The following is a 21,858-nucleotide window of genomic DNA, read 5'->3' on the forward strand; positions in this document are numbered from 1 at the left end:
GCTGTGAGAGCATGTCCCGGTACAGTACTGCCATGGCGCGTGTGGGGTGAGGAGCATGCCCAGTGAGCAGCACTGTGCCCCAGGCTGTCGTGCTGGATCAGCCAGGCTCCAAACCCTCTCAGGGCCCTGGGGACACACATCTGGTTTCTAGCAGAGGCTCTGGTCATGACAGCACGTTCCTAGCAGAAGCTGAGGCTTGAGCCTCCCTGCCAGTAAGCTGCTGCATTCCCTGCAGGCAAGATCAGGGCTGGTAGGGGGAGGCTGTGTGTGTGCCACCAGATCTCTGCGGGGCTGCGGAGGGGCCACTTTGACTGTGATTTCTCTTTCTGGACTTTCCAGTGCTGACTTGGTGGGGTAACGTATTGATCTTGTGGAGTATTTCCAAAATACAGTACACACTCACAGAGCTTGGGCGATGGCTTGGAAGAACTCAAGTCTGTGTTCCTTTCTGTAAGACACCTTGTGTCTGAGAAGGGACCATCTTAAAGCTCAGCAGTTTAGAATCACAGTCAACAAGGAATTACTTGTGCTGCCCTTGAGAGGAGCAGAGCTGAATGTTTAATGGACATGTGAGAGAGGCAATCTGCTGTGAGTACAAGTCAGAATGTGGCACAGGCTCTGACACTAGTAAACACAAGCAGATCTCTGTGGATAATATGAGTTTTTTTCTTTTTGATTTTTAGAATCAACCTTGTCCTATGTTAGGCAGCTGGAGGCAAGAGTAAGACAGCTGGAGGAGGAAAATCGCATGCTGCCCCAGGTGGGTGACTTCTGTTGGTGGGAACAGTAGCCGGCAGCTAGACAGCAACGTTCGAGTCTTCATGCTTGAGATAAAATCAGTATTGTCATTTGATGTTACTGCATTTGAACACTCAGGCCGATCATTTGGATAAGCAAAGGCACTCACACCTGTTTGTTCATCTTGCTAGTGATTGAGTGGGGTATTTAAGGCTATGACAACACTTTCATTAATATTTCTCATTTGCAGGTGTTGGCACTTTTCTAAAGAAAAAATCACTATAAGCTGCTACTTATAATTAATTAATTAATTAAAGGCTTGAAAATCACAGTGAACTGACCCTTTACGTTCTGTTTTTATTCCAAGAGCTTATTATTAAAATATCAAGTACTTCTTAGAGTTAACCAAAATATTTTGCTATGAAAATGCGAATTTTTAAAGTAATAATACATGAATTATGTTATTTTTAATATTTGAGGAATATAATGGATATGCAAATGCAAGAAAAATTAAATTGAATAAGCAAATATGAAGTTAAAGGTTTTCCCAGTATATTTTTAAGAATGGAAAGTTTTGAAGTTCATTAAGAATGTAATTTTTTATATATACACATACATACCAGTGCATGTTTCTATTATGTGTTGATAAGTAATCCTTAAAAAATTCATCAAGTCTCCAAATGAATTTGCCCACTGGAAGAAAAAAGAAGTTGCATTTTGTTTAAATCAGACACTAGTTTAAATGAAGACATTGGCCTGAAGAAGAAAAGTGCTTTTCATTGCACTTAGCACTGTTATTTGAATATAAAATCCAAGATAATAGTGAAATGTAGTAAGAAGTAAAATCCACTGGCTCAGATTTATTCATTTGTATGACCTGAGGTTAGCTAGAAGATCTCAGCCCCAGGTTAACAATTTCCTTAAGGCAGATTTTAAGTAAAGTGTGGTGGGTTTTTTAACACCTATAATATGACAATTGGAAGGGCCTATATAGCTCTTGTTTAGCTCTTGACTTGCAAGGTATCTTTGAGCAATTTATGTAACTTCTGTACCCCAATTTTTTTGATCTGAAAAAAGACAGCAAGAATGGTTAAATGTCTGTCCTTTAACATGGATACAGTCTTCAACAAGAAAGAGAAGAGGTTGATCTTCAGTGATAAAGAATATTATTTTATTGTCAGGAATGGCATTCAGGGCAAATGTTACAAAACTGCTTGAAAAATACTGTTGTGGTTTGTCTTTGTCTTGGGTCTGGATCAACACTGGGGGATATATTGTGCAGGACATTCTTTGTGGGCAGAATCTTTAGAAGTGACCATATGTTTTTATTTGTCTGGGGTTTGAAGCATTCAGGTGGAGACACATTAAATGTATTACCAGCTCTGGGCAAAGACTGGAACACCCACATTGTGGGCAGTAAGTTTATTGAAAATACCTTCGATGGGTTGCCAAACCCAGAAAATAGTACTTGTGAAAATAGCACCTAAGCCCACAGATGTTGCAAACATAGTTGAAACAAAATATGCTGATTGTGGGGTTTTGAAGGGGAAGAACTAGGTGAGCAAGCCTGCAAACTGCATTTTGTTTTAAGTACGCAGGTCAGTTTGTCTTGTGTTTGGTTTTGTTGGCACAAGGATCCGTAGTAGAGTACTGAAAAACCTCGTAATGTCTCTGGATACTTTATTGTAAGAAATAATGAGTGAGGAGGGTTCATGTTTCCTGCCATATCTTACTCACCTTTCCTCCTGATGAAAGTCATTGCTCTGGGGAGAGGAAGGGAATGTGGAGACCAAGCTTATTGTGACTTTGCATTCAGTTACCTTGGCATTGCATTTGCACAAGTTCATTTTGAGTGTTTGTTGTTCCTGTAACACCCTGAACACACTGTCAGCGGTGATTAGGCCCCATGGCAAAGACAAGGATGCAGGATGAAAATGCACAAGTTCCTGGCATTGCTTCGATTCCATTGAATGGGAGGAGTGGGAGTTTGTTGGGCGTTAAGCCAAACCAAGTGCTTTTGACAGATCAGCTGAAAATATATTAGGAGCTCCACAACTGATGAAGGTTTTTGGCATGGCTCTTACCCAGTTACAGTGTTGTGCCTTAAAATCTCACCAGTGCTTCAGTAAGAGAGTGCCCTTTCCTTTTTGCATATCGCATCTTTGATGGTGTACTGGAGCACTGGGAGGGTTTGGGAGTTGCAGGACTGCGTTTAGTTTGAGAGAGGTCATGACTTGCACTCGTGAGTGTGACGCCCCTGCTAGGTCTTTACTGAAGAGCCCTTGCCTTGCTTTCTGAGGATTTTTTCCTCTCCTCCTGCCATACTTTTCTTCTTTTTCCTCTTTGCTTTCAACATGCTTTCTTTTTACCCTTTCCTGCTTATGTGTCACTCATGAAAATGCACTGGCACATTTGTTGACACCCTCTTCAGATAAATCGCTCCTTTCATCTATCACTTAGGTGTGGTTCTTTTCCAATCTCTTTTGCTTTGCTTGTCTCTCTCCATACATATTAGTTTTCTTTTCAGAACCCCACAGACCTCTAATGCAAAGGTTTTATTAATATTTAGTGGCAAGAACATTTCCAGAGAAAATGGTTTTAAGTGCTGCCATCAGTGTTCAAATGGAATCTGAGTTTTAGTCCACTCTTCTCTACCAAAGGGCGGCTTTGTCAGGGGAAATGCAGTACTACCACTGAGTCAATATTTTAGTTTGATCAGGTAATAGAAAAGGTATAAAAATGCGCATATTCACTTAAGCCTGTTAATGTCTCTTCCTGTGCTGCAGTTGTTCTGGTGGCAGCTTATAGCATAGTAGAGTGGGTTTAAGAGTTATGAGAAGCCATAGGTGGGTTATAGGTTTGCTGTGTTGGTGAGAGCTGTAATTAGCTGTTCTTTGTTGTTGTTGTTTTCCTTCTCTCAATTAACATGCAACAAGATATGATGTAGACCCTTTCAATTTCTGGCCGCAAATAGGATTTTTGTGCAAGAAAGCAGATACTTTCCAAGATTTATGGTATGCAGCTGAGTCTTCTGTGGAGAATGCCAAACTTGTGCCGGCTGTGCCTGAGACAAGGGGCGTGCAGCTTGTACTAGTTCTTCTCAAACGCTTGTGTAGATTAGGGTGTGTGACAGCAGTGCATAGAGGCCAAAGGATTTGAGTAAGAACATTGCAGTTTTGCTGGATGGATTTCAGGCCAGAGTAGTTCCCCCTTGGGTCTGGGGCAGGAAAATTCTCTACAGCATGTGGGCTTTGGCAATGCCTCCTGCCACCTCAAAATGTATGTGAAACTCACCATCACTGCAGATTGAGTTTTGCCACTAACGTAAAAAACCCCAAAATAACATAATAGTATGACCAGTGCTCCAGCCAGACGTGGTGGGTTGACCCTGGCTGGATGCCAGGTACCCACCAGAGCCACTCCATTGCTCCCCTTCTCAGCTGGACAGGGGAGAAAAAAAATAGGCTCCTGGGTTGAGATAAAGACAGGGAGAGATCACTCACCAATTACAGTCACAGGCAAAACAGGCTCAATGTGGGGAAATTAATGTATTAAGAATCAAATAAGGGTAGGGTAATGAGATAAAAAAGCAAAATCTTAAAAACACCTTCCTCCCACCCCTCCTTTCTTCCTAGGCTCAGCTTCACTCCAGATTTTCTCTCCCTCCTCCCCTCCAGAGGCGCAGGGGACCTGGAATGGGGGCTGCGGTCAGGGTCAGCTCAGCACACATCTCTGCTGCTCCCTCCTCCTCAGTGGGAGCGCTCCTCGAGCTCTGCCCTGCGCCAGCATGGGGTCCCTCCCATGGGAGACACCTCCACTACCTGCTCCACCGCTGGGCCCTCCCACGGGCTGCAGTTCTTCACGAACTGCTGCAGCATGGGTCGCCGGGGGTCCCCAGCCCTGCCGGCAGCCCTGCCCCCGCCCGGGCTCCTCTCCCACGGAGCCACGGGCCCTGCCCGGAGCTGCCCCAGCGCCGCTGCCCGCGGGTCACAGCCCCCTGCGGGCACCCCCTGCCCCTGGGGGGGGCCCTGCCCGGGCTGCGGGGTGAGCTGCTCCCCTGTGAGCTCCGTGGGCTGGGGGCACAGCCTGCCTCGCCGGGGGCTGCTGGAGTATCTCTGCTCCAGCACCGGGAGCCCCTCCTGCCTCCTTCTGCACTGGCCTGGGGGGCTGCAGGGCTGCTGCTCTCACATCGTCTCACTCCTGTCTCCCGCTGCACTTGTGCAGGTCTCCCCCCATCCCCCCTGAACTGTGCTATCCCAGAGGGCTGCCACCATCGCTGACAGGCTTGGCCTCTGCCAGCAGCAGGTCGGGCTGGGAGCAGGCCAGCACTGGCCCCATCAGACATGGGGGAAGCTTCTGGCACCTTCTCACAGAAGCCACCCCTGTAGCCCCCCACGACTAAAACCTTGTCATGCAAACCCAATACACCAGTACATCGTTTCTGTGCATGTTGTACTGAAGATACTCAGCAATAATTAAGAAAACATGTAGGGACCAAACGATAGATTCAGACCCCAGTTACAGCTTCCTGGGTTGTGGAGGTCTTTTATGTCGGTGAGTAACTTCGGACAGCTGAGAACTGGATTGTCCTCCCAGGCTTGATGTGGTGCATAACTTCTATCCATGCCTTTTGCTCGGGGAAGTGAGATCAGGATCTGACATCCCCATGTCAATTAACTGAAGATATCCCTGAATTTTCATAGGGGTAGTATTTCAGGGCTGATAAGCTCAGCTGAAATGCTATAGAAATGCGGACATCTGTCATATAATGACAGTGAATGCGTTTGCAAAAGATATATTTGGCAAGCCACCCAATTTAAATTGCTTCAGTTCTTATTTGTTTTATGGGAGGAGGGAGCAAGAGGCTGACACAAATTGTCAGACGTTTCCCCCTTCTAATTCTTTATCCTTGTGATTTAGTTTTACCTTTTAATGAAGGGGAAAGGAAGTATTGCCAGGATGCTGCTTTCTGAGCAAACAAACCGCACGAGTCTGTGGGGCTGGAGGCTGGATGATGGGAGCTGAGCTCCTGGCTTCCACAGCGTGCAGCACCTAAGCCAGAGGCAGGTGTGGTGCAGGGCTGATCTGGAGCCCTTCTGCCCCCTCTCACATGGGCTTTTCTGCCCCCGTTTCCTCATTCTTTCCTTTACAAGTCTTTTGGTCCTTTCCCATCTCTTTTTGTTGTATCTTTTACTTCCACTGTTGCTTCAGGCACTTTTTGGGGGTTTTTGCATCCTTGCTAGCCTCTTGCAGTCCTGGTGTGTTGAAGTGTGAAATGGCAGGCATGACCCTTAGGCACACACTAGTTATTTTTAAGCACTTTCAACGCTTTTCCATTTCCCTCTTTCTTTCCCCTCCCCTTAGATTATCACGTTTTATTTCAACCCATTTCCAAATCTTTCAGAAACCTTTTTGCTGAGATCTGTGTTTTTTATTTTCCCTCTGCATGACGTGGTTTTAGTTATAAATCTAACTAAAAGAAGGGAACTGTTTGATTAATACTTTTTTTTGTCAAATCTGTGTGACTCACAGTTCAATACTGTTTGTCTCCTCCCTTCCCTAGTGTGTAGAAGAACAGGGAATCCTTCAACAAAAATGTGATTAAACCCCATTGAACAAACCCATGTTACCAAATCATGTTATCAAATATTTGCTGAAGGTAAATCAACAGCATCCACTTGCCTGGTTCTTCCATGTGCTCTCATCCTAGTTTAAATTTATAGGTCATTAATGGAGCGACTTCAGTTTATGATAGCTGAGGTTCTGACCAGAGTCTTTGTCTCAGCGTGACCTAAGCATAGCACTTCCACCTTGGTTGGATGGGCAGCCTGAAAGGCAAGGGCTTATGGGCTTGATGTTAACAAGATGTAAATTCAACAAAAAACTGGTGTACAAAAAGAGTTACAGTTCAGAGAGAAGGGCAGAATTTATTTATTCATTTATTTATTTATCTATCTATCTATTTATTTATTTATTTGTCTATCTATCTATCTATTTATATATTTATTTATTCCAGAGTAATTTCTAAAAGTCTGGAGTTACTTTGTACTCAGTATTTTCTAGTAGAGTCCACTGAGTTTTTCACATTTTAAATACTGGTGGTCTTTATATGCGTAGCCCCCATGATTTGGAGGTGCTACAGCCCAGGACCTTTTTCTCTTGGACATTCATTAGAAAAAGAGGTTTATGAAGGGCCTGCTGAAAATGTTTTTTTCTGAAGGTGTGTAGCCAGCAATGGTTTTGACCACTCAGAAATCTGAGTGTGCTTCACATATGCTATGAGGATATGTGGATTTTGGCAGCAATATGTGGAAGTAGAGGTTTCTGCTGAGGTCTTTGAGAACAGGAATTACAGTGAGTAACTGCAGCATTTTAAAATTGTGTATTTTAATTGACAGGAATGTTCTCTAAAAAAATTGTTGCTGTTTTGTTTAGTGCATTATTAATCCAGCAAAGCAACATACCATAGTTTATTGCTTTCTGTTTTTTCTTTCTCCTGCCTGTTTGAAAAAAGCTGACAATCACAGCCTGTGTTTTCTTTGAGCTAACAAGGAAATTGAGGGCTGGGGAAAATCAGAAAAAAGCTTTGAAAATCAGGTAGCGATTGAACTGGTGTGGCAGTTGCCCAGCAGGAAGGATATACTTCCCAGTATACTAATTGCCTCTGGGATAAAAGGCTACTGGAGAATGAGGTCTTAAGCATTTGCTGAGGTAGGTCTCCGACGGTAAGTGAAGAGTGGTGAGCAGTGGACAGGCAAACCGTGTTCTCTCAGAAGCTTTGCTGAGGTGACTGCAAGAATCCTTAGGCCATAGATGGTCTACGGTTTTTCCTGCTGAGCTCCCCCTGCGTGCTGTGGGAGGTTACAAGCCAGGCAGCACGGGGCATGCTTCCTCTGGAGTGGCTGGCAGATAAACTGCCACTGACTTGAGCTATGCAGTGTGCTTTGCGCTAGAGTGGTTTTCATTTATGACTGTCCTTATCAACAGTATAGATTGAAAAAATGATGTTTTCTACTGGCTCAAGTAGAAAGGCTCATGATCAGTTCTCTTCATCAAAGAATACCCTGTTCTACACAGGGGTCTTTGCTCTGGCCGTGACCAGGGTACAGGTGCAGGGTTTGTGTCTGGTGCTGTGGGAGAATGGCCCAAGCATCCTTAACATTTTGCAGTGTGAGGGAGATGCTAAATTTCCATTCATCTTATTCTTTTGTCATGTGATATTAGGGGGTTCAGACAGATTGCCTGTGCTTTCTATTCACTAGTCGTGTGTTAGCATTAGATATTTTGTAGATTTACTTCCAACAGAAAATGGCTCTGCACATTTAGTGATTGCACTCTCTTATCTTTGTGGCAAAATGTGCATGGGTTATTAGGTGGGTTTTACCTGTTTCTGACAATGCATACCTACAGAGGTATAATCCACACAGAGTTAGACTCAGAGGAGCCAACATGCAAACTGTGCTGTAGCTTAGGCACAAGGCCTGGGCAGGGGCAGGAGGGAAGGTTGGTAAGGGAGAATGAGTAAAAGAGTAAATTATTTCTCAGATGTTGATGTTGTGCAGCACCGTTTACTCAAAATTCCTCAATATGTTTATAGTTAATACAGATTTTCAGCGCTATGGAGCTACAACTTCATCACTTCTGTCTGATTTGCGTTCCACTTCCACAGCTTTGTTACTGAATAATAAAGGAAAAGAGCTGTCCAAAACATGTGGACACATGGGATGCCTGCTTTGAGTGGCTGAATGCAAGTGCTGTGTGTGGAGTTAGAGAAGAGGAGGAAGGGAGCAGGATTTCTCCTCCCCTTCTCAAGGTCCTGCTCAGGATCCAGTTGTAATCTGGGTTGGGCAGTGGCAGAGAAGGGACTCGGTGCAAGAAAACTCAGGTCAGGCTTTGGTGGAAGGTGAAACATTGCCATGCTCCCCCCTGGCAAGCAGCAGCTGTGATGATGGGGCTGAAAAGCACACTTTCCTAGTCCCCTAAGGCACCTTGTTTAGACACTGCCACTTTGGCAAAGTGCCTTTTCCTCTTGTTTTGCTTCACAGCCTTGGAAACTTGTAACACAGTCAGTAGCGCTGAAGTGTCTTCAGGCTCACAGGACTTGCTGACGAACAGGAGACCCGTGTTCAGGCTGGTCCCATCCCCATCATCTGCTGGAATAAGCTTCCTCCAAAGGAGGCAGAACCTGTACTGCCTCCCTGGAGTGTCCTCACCTGACGTGAGAGGTCCCTGAGGTGGAGTATGGGACTTCAGCGCTGCAAAAAAACTGCCTTATTTTTTAATAAAAGCTTATGTCTCTTATCAAGGACAGAGGGAGGAGGGAGAGGGATGTCCACAGGGGAAATACTAATTTTCAATCTCCTACCACCATGTGTTGAGAAAGCTGTCAGTTTAAAGCAGTGTGTTCACAACAAGCTTCTCATTCTCATGAAGGGGGACAGAAATGTGCTGGGTATGGCACAGAAGCAGCTGTGGACAGCTGCCTGGAGGAAGGCCTGAACTCTGACGGTAGTACAATTTGCAGGACTTTCAGATTGTCTCATATTCAGGAGGCTTTACTTGTACAATCTGCACTAATTTTCCCAGCTTTTTAATAGCAATATTTATATTTTAACCATTCAAAATCTTTGCTGGCTGTGGAGCCAGTAAAGAAGCAGATTACTTTGACTTACAAAAAACCCCAAAGCTGACTGAGGGAATTCATTCTAAACCAGAATTGCTCGAATCTGCTTTATTACCCCTTTTCCTTCCTCTTTCTTTTCCTTTCCCAAAGTGTAGCATAAAGTTTGCCCAGTCACTAACAGATCTATAAATCCTTCCCAAAGAAAAATAAGTCCTCAGCCTCCCTCCATGCAGCACAGCAAATTGATAATAGCCATTGCTGCGGAGAATCGTAGGATGACACACTGCACGCTGCCCTAAGCGTGTGCCGGTGTTGTCAGCCTAGTTATGAGACCCATCGGTGCCCGCTTTTACACTGCATCCATTGCTCGGCAGCAGGGTGGCACTGGGAGATGAGTTCGTGTGCCAAATGGAGTTTCACATTCAGATTCACGGTACCTTTTCCATAAGCTTAGTGCTGCATTCTCATTTTTGTTAATGGTTTTTCAGGGTTTTTTTTTGAAATATGTGAGGCTCAGTCCTGCAGATGATTGCTGGGATCCAGTCTAACACGTTCAGTAGTTGCAAGGGTTCTTTCTGCGATGTGCCCCTTTGCCACCGCTGTGAGCCATGCAGCGTTGGTTACAAAGGCCTGGGCACATCCTGACGGAGTCATGCAGAGCACGTAAACTTGCTTTGGACTGTGGTACTTTTCAATTAAATGTTTCCAGGCAGACTGGATCTGTGAAGTTCACCTCGTGTCATCTCTGTGCCCTTTCTCTCCCTTACCCACCTTCATCTTTCCTATTGTTTAGATTATAGACATTCCCCAAAAGACTGCAACATGCTATGTGCTTGCTCAGTGGGGCAAATTAGTGCACCTCAGGGCACTGATTGTGATCAGAGGCTCTTTCCACTGTCATTATTTTTCCTTCAGAAATGCATTTCCCACACATTCCAGCAGGAATTACTGCCACCTTATTTCTTAATCTTTCCTACAGTGTTTCTTACTCTTTAAGAAAGGAACTTGTCATCTTTCAATCTTTGAAATGTTTTCTTTATATTTCTCTTTCTTTCTTAAAAAAAACCAAATTGGGCATGAAGAAAGACAGTAGAGAGCAGGTCAGGTTGAAGGCACCTCGGGTCTTCTTGGGCCGTCTGTGTCGCTGCAGCTATCACACTGCTGTCCATGAATGCAGCAGGGGTATTTTTAGCACTCCTCAGAAGCAGGCTGCTTGCTCAGGTTACCTCGGCACTGCAGTCGCTCCAGGAGATGCTTTACATCCTTGCAATGTTTGAGGTGACTGAGCTCTAAGAGTTTAGGTAGATTGCATTTGTTTAGCAGTGTCCTGAAGAACCCTTCCAGGTGTTCGCTGGGAGGAAAAAACCCCTGAGATTGTCACTGTTGGGTACACATTGACATCTCGCAGGCAAGCAGGAGGACATGGCCTTGCACCAGAGCAGCTGGAGGCAGAGGAGGAGTGAGCTGGCAGCCTGGAGCTCCCGGCTCCTTCCCTGGTCAGCTGAGGCTGAGCGGGTGTTGCAAACCTTGCAGCGACATTTTAAAATGTGAGTTTTGTTGAAGGAACAACCTGCAGAATTGTTGGGATAAAATTATACATTCTCAAAACCTTCCTCTGGGGTTGAAATCATCTCTCTGAAACTCGCAGCACTTTTTTGAGGCAATGTACATACATAAGAAATTTTATTCTTATGTCCTGATTTTCCAGATAGATACCCTCGAGGGCCAGAGTGTTTGGGTGACACTCAGCAGTAGCACTTGAGCTGCCTCACGTGGATCGTGGTTAACTGTGGCACAGAAGGAGGGGGGCTTTGGAGTAAAACATGCCTTCAGTGCTTCTCAGCCTTTTTAAAAAGACCAATAAATAACTGACATCTGTTTTAATTAGTTACCAACCCTTTTCTTTATTAAATAGTTTTTAATTTTTTGCAAAGGATCCCATTAGGATGCCAGGAGGGGCGGAGGGGAGTTACTGCTCTGCAAACGAGCCAGCTAGCGTCAGTGGACATGGCTCAGCCTCTCAGCAGTCTGACTCAGTGGTAAATGCTCTGAAGGTAACGCTCCTCCGGTACAGTCCATGCAAAACATCGTGTCTGTTACTCAACACATGTCGTATTGTCCTGGCAACATCCCTGTGGACACCACTGGGATGTTACTGTCATGAGCGGGATTGTTTTTCTGTTTGTCACTCATTGCATCTGTGGACTGTGTGTTTCTTGGGGCAGGGATCAGCCCTTATGATGGGGGTGATGCCAGCTGTAGCTGCTCTCCAAATTACTTACATCTGCACAGTTTTTCTTTTGAAGCTGAAAAGTGGTGTTTTTCTGAACAAGGAAGTCTTTCTACTTTATCTAGGTTGCGTATTTGTTCTTCAGTGGAATATAATGGATTCCTGTAACCCATGCAGAGAGAAATACTTGCATGCAAAGATAAAACCAATGCACATGGTATATTTGTAATAAAAATAGCAGAACTTTGGGCTGAAGACTCATGCATCATGATCCCAAGGTCACTGTTGAAACTGAGAGCAGATGTGGTTTACTCTGAAGTCAGGGTTGGATTGTAAAGACCTGCGTTGCATTGGTAAACAGCAATTGACACCAGCAATCAGAGGGGCAAGTTTGCAAGTTCTTACCTATGTCATCAGCGAAACCCTTGCAATTAATGAAACTTAGAAAGCTGTTGCAAGATGTGATGGTTTATCAGGTGATCTGAATCAACAAGTGGCAGAGTTTACTGTCCCACTGCAGCATGGGTGTCAGTTGTGTCCGTGCTCCTCTGGGGAGGATTAAGAACTGATGCTGAGCTGAGCAGAGAGCAGGGACTCTCTATTCCTGTCTCCTAGTGCTGGCTCCGACATGATTGTTTTCTGGTGCTTTGTGCACATCTCACCTGTACTTCACTCATTAGCTAAACTGCTTTAATATTAATTCGTTTTAGTGAGTATTATTCCCCACCTATACAGATGTTGCAGGGACGTGCTGGTTACTTGGAGGGTATGGGTTTGCACTCATTCAGAGAGCTGCAAGGGAATTTTGTAGACATTTGCTCTGTTTTGGAGCTTTGTGGAGATGCACGGTGCACAGTAAGAGCTCAGTAGTGCTGTAGACTTGCCTAGACATCTGAGTTTATGCACAGGGTGATTATCTTCCACATGGCTGGGTGACATTGACTTCTCCTCCATGAAGCCTGAGGAAATAGGTTTATGCAAGTGAACTGTGCACAAATTACAGCAATCGGATCCCTTCCTGTAACATAACTGGGCGCAGGGATTCACTGCAGCCACCTCGCCTGTTTTACTGGCATCAGAAGGGGGCAAGTAGCAGCAGAGTGCTTGAGCCCCTCTCCCCATGCACACAATTGCAGGTCCCCTCTGTACCGGCCACCCCGACCACATCCCCCTCGGCAGCGCTCTGGAGTGCGCTGGTCTCGCCCTCGTGCAGGAGAGGCACGATGAACCACCATTCCCCGCTGTGGAGGAGTGCTCGCACTCCTGTCTGCACCTTCCCATATATTTCACCTGCTGTTGCCTAGAAAATAAAGCTATGCCAGGTAATTTTGTCAAGAGATCATGGATAATTATCAAAAAAAGCCTTTTGTAGTTCTCTTAAAATACCCATTGGGAAAGACACTTCCCTGAAAGGACATTTAACAACATGCTTTTGACAACCTGTGATAGTTGGTTGCAGTAAGCGAAATATTTGAACAACAGCTGATATCTTGGTAGCTGAAATGGATTGATAAGAAATTCACAGAATTTAGTTCAATATGATGTGAAAGCTCAGCTTTTGGTTTGCTAGGAGGTATTGCAGCAGGCAGAAATAGATAAAAATGATACTGTTATATTCAGAATGGAAGTGAGCTGTCAGCTAAAGAGAGACTTCCCCGTTCCCAGCCGGGCAGGAGACCCTGCTGTTTCCCCTGGTGAAGCGTATGGGTTTGATCCTGCCTTTCTGGGGAATGCAGAGCTCCCACTTGCATCACTTGTCAGAATCAGATGCAGGAGGAAGAACAAGCCGACGTCAGGAGCCTTTTTCTTTACAAATTTGGCAATTTGGAATTCCTGCAAAACAGGAATAGTCTTTGTTACAAAACCTCATTGTTAGTGCAATCCCCTTCTGCACAGCAAGGAATCTAAACAGCAGGAATGTATTTTAAAGGGACAAATCCATGAGAAAACAGAGGGAGGTTACTGCTAAAAATAGTGCTGTTTTGTTCCTGAGTGATGAGGAGATGTTAAAAAAAATATATTGCCTGTGAATCTCCTACTGGGAGGCAGCGGTGAAAGAGAGAGGAGAGCTTTGCCATGCAGCTGGTCTGGGAAAGGCTCTTCCATGATCTGATCCATCACGCAGGGTGGCTGAAGGAAGAAATTGCCGTGTGTGTGCGCCCCTGCCTGGGCCTTGGCTATCTTCCCCACCCTGCCAGTGGTTATGGGATTATTCCCTAGTGCAACTGGTATCACTGGGGATATGTAAGTAGTTATTCCATATGGTAGGATGCTTTTGTTTCTTTTTGTAAGCTGTGTATGGCCAAACTTCATGCTTGTGCGTGGAGATGTGCATGTTCCACATAGGTTTGCTTTGCAGACCAGGGTTTATGGAATGATGATGGTTTCTTAGTCTGACTGCCTGAATGACCAAGGACACAAGCTTACTGGTGAAACTTGCGTTGGGTTTTCCTATCCTGAGTTCAGTGTCTCCTACTGGAAACTCCACTATGCCGTCTGCAAATTGAATTGAGGTATATTTAATGGAAGACAAGGTCTGAGGTTAAGTATAGGAGTTGCTGCAGAAAAGTAAGTGTTCTGTGGTACCCAGGAGGTCAGGCAAGAAGATTTAATGATCCCTTCTGCCCTGAAATCCAGAGCACTGTAATCAGTCTAATTATCTTTAAATACAATTGGTCAGTTATATATGTATATGTATATACTACTTCCACACTCAGGAAGGACCTATGAAAGCTTAAATATAATACTGCTTGTATTAGTGGCAGGAAAACAAATTTGTAAAGGAAAACTTCCTTTTTTTAAAAAAAACCAACAACATACGTTTGTCTTGGGAGCTCAGGAAAATATAAATTAGCAGTCTGTTAAAGACTCTTTAAGACTCTTACCACTACCTTTAATGAGACAGAAAAAGCTGTGGCTGGAGAAATGTGCAGTATAAGTTTGAGGTGTTTAACTTGATATTCCATGTTGAGCTGGAAACACCTGAAGATGCGAAGTATCTTTTTGTTTAAGTGCTGACAACATGCCTTTGAAAATATTATATGGAAATTAAGTCTATTACTGGTTTTGTAATGTAATTACTGTTTTATTAGGAACAGTTTAATTTTAACATGTTGGTTAGTATTGATCGGAAAAATCTATGTGTGATAATATATCTGGGATAAAGTACTGTATGACTCAGCTGACCTGAATTCATACTTCAGAAGAATAAATTTTAGCAAGTATGATGAAGTCTGGCAGCCTCAGTTTCCCCATCTGAACAATGGCACCTATGTAATTTCCTGCCTACACTATTCTGTTGGAATTTATGGCTAAAAAAGCAGTTTCTAACTAATACATATTTAATAGTAATCCATAAGACTTCTTGTGATGTAAGTAATGCCACTTCTAAAATGCTAATATACTAAATTTGACATTATCAATTCATTTTTGTAAATCCCAAATATATACTTGTATTCTGCCTTGTCTCTTTGTTCCCTAGCCATTCAAAGCTCTGCTGCTGGCACTGAAATGCTGCCTTTTCTTCTGACTTTCATAATCTATGTCTGGTTTGACTATTGATGTGTTATTATACTTTCAAAATACTTGGCATTTTCCTTTCTGGTTTTACTTTTTTTGCATTCATCTAGTCCATATTAAGAGTAGAGTGGATTTGTGATGAATTGATTATAATGTTTCTTTTCTTTTGCATTCTCATTGCAGTTCCTTCCAGTTTGTAGCTCACTCTTGCTGCAGCTTTGTGCACTGTGGGTGTTTTACGTGAAACATTTGCCATGGCATCGTTTTGCCTTTGAAAACAGTGGAATAATGACAAGTTTCATTTTGGGCTCTATAATTTTGGTGCATAGTCTTGATTGGTACCAAAATGCAATTTGGATGTATAATTCATGTTGTAGGAATTTTATGGTGTTGTATGATGATGTTGATGTTTTATTAAGATAATGGATGTGGGAATTTGCTCCTCAGAATGTGCATATGGTATTGGTAACCACCTCATCAACAGCATATTTGGAATGGTTTTGCTTTGTATTTGTATACTTGCATTGTCTTAGGAGAACATAGCAATATGTGGCAGCAGGTTTAGAGGTAGTTAATCATGTATTAGTGGGCACAGAGGTAATTTCAAAGCACAGGAATGTTTGGATTAAGCCTGAAGGGGTGTTCATTATTTTCCTCAGGCCTACCGGTAAGTTTTGTTCACAGGGCTGCAGCAAGCTCACCTGGGCTGGCAGCCAAAGGGAAGCTGGGATATGCCATATGGGGTTGGTGGGAAGCTGGGCAAGAGGGGTCAGGGGGCCCGGAGATCTCCGTGAGTATTTTGTGCTGCACATGAAGTACCGTGGGCCTGGAACACCACCACAGCTGGCAGTGATGTGGCTGCTCTCTGCAGTTAGGGTGCAGGTTTCCGTCTGGCTTCCAGGAGGAGATTTCTCCAGCCTTTCACTCTGATGTGTTGGAAGTAAACTAGAAATGAATTGCCAAGGTTGTATCATGAACATCATACCTGTCCTTTATTTAGTCAAGGTTTCTGCTGAAATTCTGATTGACATTTTTGGTACTGGGCTTTCTACTCTGTCATAGCTGATTAAAACACATTCAGGAATGCTTAAGTATTCCATTTTCTTTTGAGTGCTTGTAAATGCAAAGGAATTCCTTTAGTGCTGTTTGTGACAGGTCAGTGTTGAACTAGTGAATTGAGAAGAAAAAAACGCTATGTGCAAAACCAAAACGCATATACAATGCAGAAGGCCAAGTATCTATGTGCAGCGAAGGCAGCAGTATGTACAGTTACCATAAGCGTGCAATGAACTGTACATATGACAGCAAAAAAGGAGAGTCTGGTGATAAATGTGCAGAAATTTATCCTATATCGTTCTGTGTTTCTGAAAAGGAGGCAAATAAAACTACTGTGATGCCTTTGAGGTCCAGGTGTCTGTTGCACTGTATGCACAAGCAGAAGTGGTTGCTGATAAAGATTTCTCCATTTCCACCCATAAAAATGGCATGAATATTCCTTTTTGACCCCACCTTGTCAATTCTGCTTAAGATGTCAGCTTTTTCTTGTATGCGTTTGAACCTTCTTGGCAATCAGGGGTCATTTGTTCAGCTGGAAATAAAGGACTTCTGCAAGTGTCACCTTTTAGTTTATTATTGTGTCAACACTAGCTGCTTAGTAAATATTGTCTAATGTTTATTGACCAGAAAAAATGTTGAAAGGCATACGTAGGTACAATGTGCCTTCTCACGAAAGCTATCCTAGACACCCCTTTTTCTGATAATATTAAATTAGGAAAATCAGTGAACAAACATTGGAAAGAAACACCTGTCTCGTCATACCCAGCCCTCTGCCATTTCCCATGGCTCTGCTGTGGACAGCCGATTCAGAAGGTTTCACTGAAACCCTATTTTTCATGCTTGCACTGTGGCACAGTGTCTCGCAATACAGCAAACATAACTAAAAGACATTAATATTTTTATCATGATAACCTCTGACTTCAGGCAGCAAGATTCTGGTCATATGGGAAGTTTGCAGGGTTTAGGTTATGCCCAGCCATTAGCATTAAAGACAGTTTCCTTTTAAGGACTTTAATTTTCTTGGCCCTGTGTTGTAGTCTTATTACTTCCAATCTTGGAGTATTTCTGGTTTTTGTGCTTGGACTCAGGTTTTCTTCAGCAAAGGCTCAGAGGAACGGGGTTATATTCCCACCTCTTGCACAGAACCTTGGGGTCGTTCTGCCTTTGCTCATCAGCTGTAGGAACTGTCTTTTCAGGAGGTTGACTTCCCAGGGTCCGGCTGCTTTGTGTCTGTTCGGTTTGAGCTAATGCAGTCTCTGTTCACACAGCCTGGGCACTGCTAAAATACAAATAATAAATAACGACAATGGAAAACAGTTGTTGCCTTTCTTGACAGTCATATTGCTATGGGTTCAGAGATTAATGAGTGATTTAGTTAGCAGCAGTTATACTTCAGCTGGTTGCTAGTTGGTTATCATTAAACTTATTAAAGAAATAATCTTAAATTGCAATACACGGTATATTGATAATCACCACCCTTGTTCCTGGTGGTTCCTGGAAGAGACGCCTGGTGGTACAACACAAGCTACTACTGAGTCTCCTGCTTGTAATGGGTCAATCTTTTTATAAATCATTATAAAATACTTTCCCAATTGTTTTGGGGTATAACTTCTCTGTATTTTTAATTCCATAATTGTAACATGGATATTATGCAGTCATGAATGGGAGTAGATGGTTGAATATGAGGAAGGAAACCTTTATAATGTATGGAGCACGCTGAGAGAAAAAATTGCTAACCTCTGCTAAATTGTCGATTTTGCTGTGGTTCAACAAAATACACAAGCATGTATAGAACAATGACTACGTGCACAATTCCTCTAATCTCAAGGAAGAAAAAAATGAAATAAATAAATACTTCTAATGCCTTGTTTGATTTTAAGAGAGCAAGTAAATTCTCTGAAAAAGAGGACTGCTCTGTGCTTTTTGAACTGGAAACGTTTAGACTCCTCTGAGCTGAGCTTTGTGCTTCTGCATTGTGTTCTTCAAGAGGTGTGGTTTGGGAAGTAGTTGAACAAAGTTTCAGTTGAGGCCTTTAAATGCCCTCAGTCTTGTATCTGACGCATATTATCTCCTGATGATGCACGTGCTAGTTCATTTGTCTCTGTTTTTAATCATTTTTACCTAGAAGCATGTGCTTTCTGTGTTCAGGAGTGTTGTATCCCATGAGAAATGTTCTTTCCTCTTGTGTGTACCTCCCCTCTGTCCTTACCGTACTGCATGGTCTGTGTAATGAAGATGTGGCGTTCCCAGATGCATGTCTATGTGAACGCCAGTACATCTTAACTGGTGATAATGAGATCGCTTTCCGTCCTCCCTTTAGGTTGTGTGGAGGAAACTTGGAGATGCTGCAGGGTCGTGCCCTGGCATTAGACAACATTTGTCAGGAAATCAGTATAAAGGACCTATGTAAAAGGCCCGGAGGAAGTCCTTTCTGAAGAGAAAGAGTTTGAACTGCTGATGAGAGAGAAAGAACTGACTACGTCCACAGTGACTTCCCAGCTGACGACAGGGTGTCTGTATGCACTACAAGAGACTTCACTGGAAACTAGTAGAGGTTCTGCACAGAGGTCTTTCAGAGGAGCCGTGCCGTCAGTGTCTCCTCAATACTGCTGTTTCAGTATACTGGCTAGTGAAACGCTGCCGCCACATCGTCACTTCAACACGCCACATTTAGAAGCACTGAGGTATTTCCATCCTAACTAAAAGATAATCGGGATTCTGCAGGAGTTAAATGAAATAAGTTTTATTTTGGTTAGTTACAGTGAACCTCTAGTAAGTTTAAACGAATTTTCCACTGGATTTAACAGAGGTTTTTCACCAGACTGGAGAGACATTGATAAACTGTGCCTTTTGTCTCCGCAGTTTTGAGAAAGTCACTTCTTAGTAACTCACACTTCAGTCTATAAAGTATCAGTTAATGGTGCTTAGGCAATTTCCAGGTGATTTTTTTGCTTTCGTAGAATACCTGCCTTTGGAGGTGCTAAAGACCATAAAGTCTCCTAACCAGCCAGTAGTGTAGCATAACTACAGTACTTGTAGTGAAACACAATTTCTTTCTAAATGAAAGTAAAGATAGCTTTCTTTTCGATTCACTTTGATGCACATCTTCTGAAGACGTGTATGATGTTTGCAGCCCTTTAATGAGCAGAATACTTAGGTATCACTGTTACAGGTCTCAAATCAGAATTTCCATCAGAGGGGTTTTTTTTTGGAAAGCATTTTCCAATTGTCAGGATGCTAATTTCTACTGTTTAATTTAGAGACATGCTGGTTTATTTAACAAGAGTCTATAAGGATCTAAGAGATTGCACTGCATTATAAAAAAGCTTTTCTTGCCACTGTAGCATTCTTTCAAAGAAAAAGGTTTTATTATACTTGGAGCATGTCATTCATTATTATGAGTCAGAAAGCTCTTGTTCAGATTGCCAGAGATTTGACCAGACGGCGCCCTAGATGTGCTTAGTTTATTTTTATCTATGTGTATGATACTAGTTGTGTGTATTGAATTGCAATGATAGGTATTTTGTGTATATCTAAAACAGCTGTGTATATCTAAAACTATCTAAGATAGTTTCATGTATGAATGTGCAACAGGCTTGTGACTGAATGCTGTTGCTTAACTTTTTACCATAGCTGAGCATCAAAAAGACTAATAAAAATTAAAAAGAAAAAAAAAAATAGGAATGCAACAATTCCTGGGTTTCTGGTTTGTCCTTGGTTATTAAGATTTGAGCCAAAGTCGGAACCTCTGTTTTCTCTGAGCTTGCAACATGCTGTATTTGTGGGCTATTTGCAGTGGAATGCATAAGAGTATGATGTAAATCTGCTGTCTCCAGAAAAAGCGTGTTAATTTTCAGCAGTAATTATATTGGTTTCTGTTGTTGTTTTTACTTGGTACCATTTGATGTGAGGCCCCTGATCCAGCATTGCTTTCTCGGGCAAAACTCCTGTTCACTCTGCCTCGAGTTGGAAATGCAGAATCCAGCCTTCCATTTTGAAACATTGTACTCTTGCGTAAGTTCTTATATATAACCCAGCCCAAACAGTTGTCTGTTATCTTTACATGTTGTTTTCTCCCGTACATATTGTTTGCATAGTTAAACTTCAATTGTTGTATTCCTATATATCTCTATGTATGTATGAAAAAATGTAAAACATGTACTTGTGCCTGCCGTATGTATGTGCAGGGGCTAGTTTGAGGGACACTGGTCTTTTGACACTACACTTGTGTAAATTTTGATACTGTATTAAAACTATTTTTTTACAGTTCTGCATATGATTGGATATCAAGTATCTGTGTTCATCTTAGCAATGGTAATAAATTATAGAATCTCACTGTTGTTTGCTCTCTTTTAATGACCGAAGCCACGAGGTGCTTGGGCTCACATGCAGTTTGCTTTGAGGGAGCTGTGTTAAAATGTTTCCTGTTCGCTTGAGAAATTAGCTGCATGTTGTGGATTTTTGCTAGTTATCTCCTGCTGTCTTAAAAAATAACAGATGCATGAACTCACTTCTATTTTTATGCTAAATGAAGTAGCTACTGTGTATGTGTTGTAGGTAGTCAGCTCCAGATTGCCACCAGCTGCGTGCCCCAGGTGCGGTGTTAGCTCACCAGCTGTGCTGCACGGGCAGCCAGCACCGCTTCCTTCCTGCTTCGCACACGGGGCAGCTTGGAGGGGAGGGCAGGGTGACATGGCGCTCCTGCGAGCGGCTTTACTCAGGTAAGAGATACGGGCGTGCCTGGGGTACTGGGGGAGGCTGGCTGTGTCCTGTTGTGTGTTGGTGGCCTCTGGTGCCTACTGCGTCTGCGCCCTGGGGCTGGGCTCCCTCATCCCACCACGGGCTGCGTGTGTCGGGGGAAGGTGCAGTGAAAAGGGCTGCTTGTTACTGCTTGTGCCAGCGAGCAGAGAATTTGCACTACATTTTCAGGGAAAATAAGACTTATTACAATCAATATCTTGAAGCTGAAGCTAATAAATCCAGTGGGGGTTCCTAAAAGTACAGCTTACTAAGAGGAGAAAGTGTGCAGTGTGTGGAGAAGAGGTCAGTGCTCTTGAGAGGTCCTGTAGCCTGCTGATATGTCTCTATACTAATGAATAAAAATTGCTGTAGTGGTTACAGGCCTTCATCTTGTCTGTCTTGCTCTCTGCCCACATGGTTAGGTGTTTTTCAGTGAAATGTAATTGTGCCAGGCCTCATGGACTCCTCATTCAGTTGTTTTTAGCATAGTTCTGGTTCAGTCAAAAAATTTCACATGTTGTTACGGGGCCATTCCTAGCTTCTAAGCTGAGCATGAATGAGCTATAAAATTCACTGTGTGAGTGAATTTTAAATAGCCGTTGCGCAGTATATGTAGTCAGTGGATTTTACATTCTGGAGTGGAGAAGATTGCTTTGCTGAGAGGTTAGAAGGTAAAGAATGGCAGTTTGTTTTTCAGCAAGAGAATGGTTTCAGTAGATCCCGTTTCCTCAAAGGTTGCTGTGGATGGAGATGTTTATGAACGTGGTGGCATGAAGCCAGTGTGTTTTGAGCCCAGCCAGCCCAAACTGCTTCTGTGGTGTGGGGATGGCAGCCAGCCCAACGCTCCTTCGTGCCGCCCAAACACCAGATGCCCCACAAGCTTTCTGTGTTGCTGTCAGGTACCTCCACAGCGAACACCACCCCTCTTGGCAGGGCACTGGTTCATTTAATT

General features: G+C 43.3%; 1 protein-coding gene across 3 annotated transcripts in view; it reads left to right on the forward strand.

The window, feature by feature from the left end:
* The window catches only part of CCDC85A (coiled-coil domain containing 85A), an 81,440-nt gene extending 60,939 nt beyond the window's left edge, over positions 1–20,501 (forward strand). The window contains exons 3-5 of one of the 3 annotated variants that reach the window (XM_040612147.1): positions 684–760; positions 11,296–11,415; positions 18,487–20,501. In XM_040612147.1, coding sequence (XP_040468081.1) covers positions 684–760; positions 11,296–11,415; positions 18,487–18,576 — 287 coding nt within the window. In that variant the 3' untranslated portion in view covers positions 18,577–20,501. The remainder of the gene's footprint in view (positions 1–683; positions 761–11,295; positions 11,416–18,486) is intronic. The other 2 variants (XM_040612148.1, XM_040612149.1) reach the window with 2 other exon arrangements.
* Positions 20,502–21,858: the final 1,357 nt, after the last annotated feature.

Source organism: Falco naumanni, chromosome 12, assembly GCF_017639655.2.
Source record: "Falco naumanni isolate bFalNau1 chromosome 12, bFalNau1.pat, whole genome shotgun sequence".
Lineage (NCBI taxonomy): Eukaryota > Metazoa > Chordata > Aves > Falconiformes > Falconidae > Falco > Falco naumanni.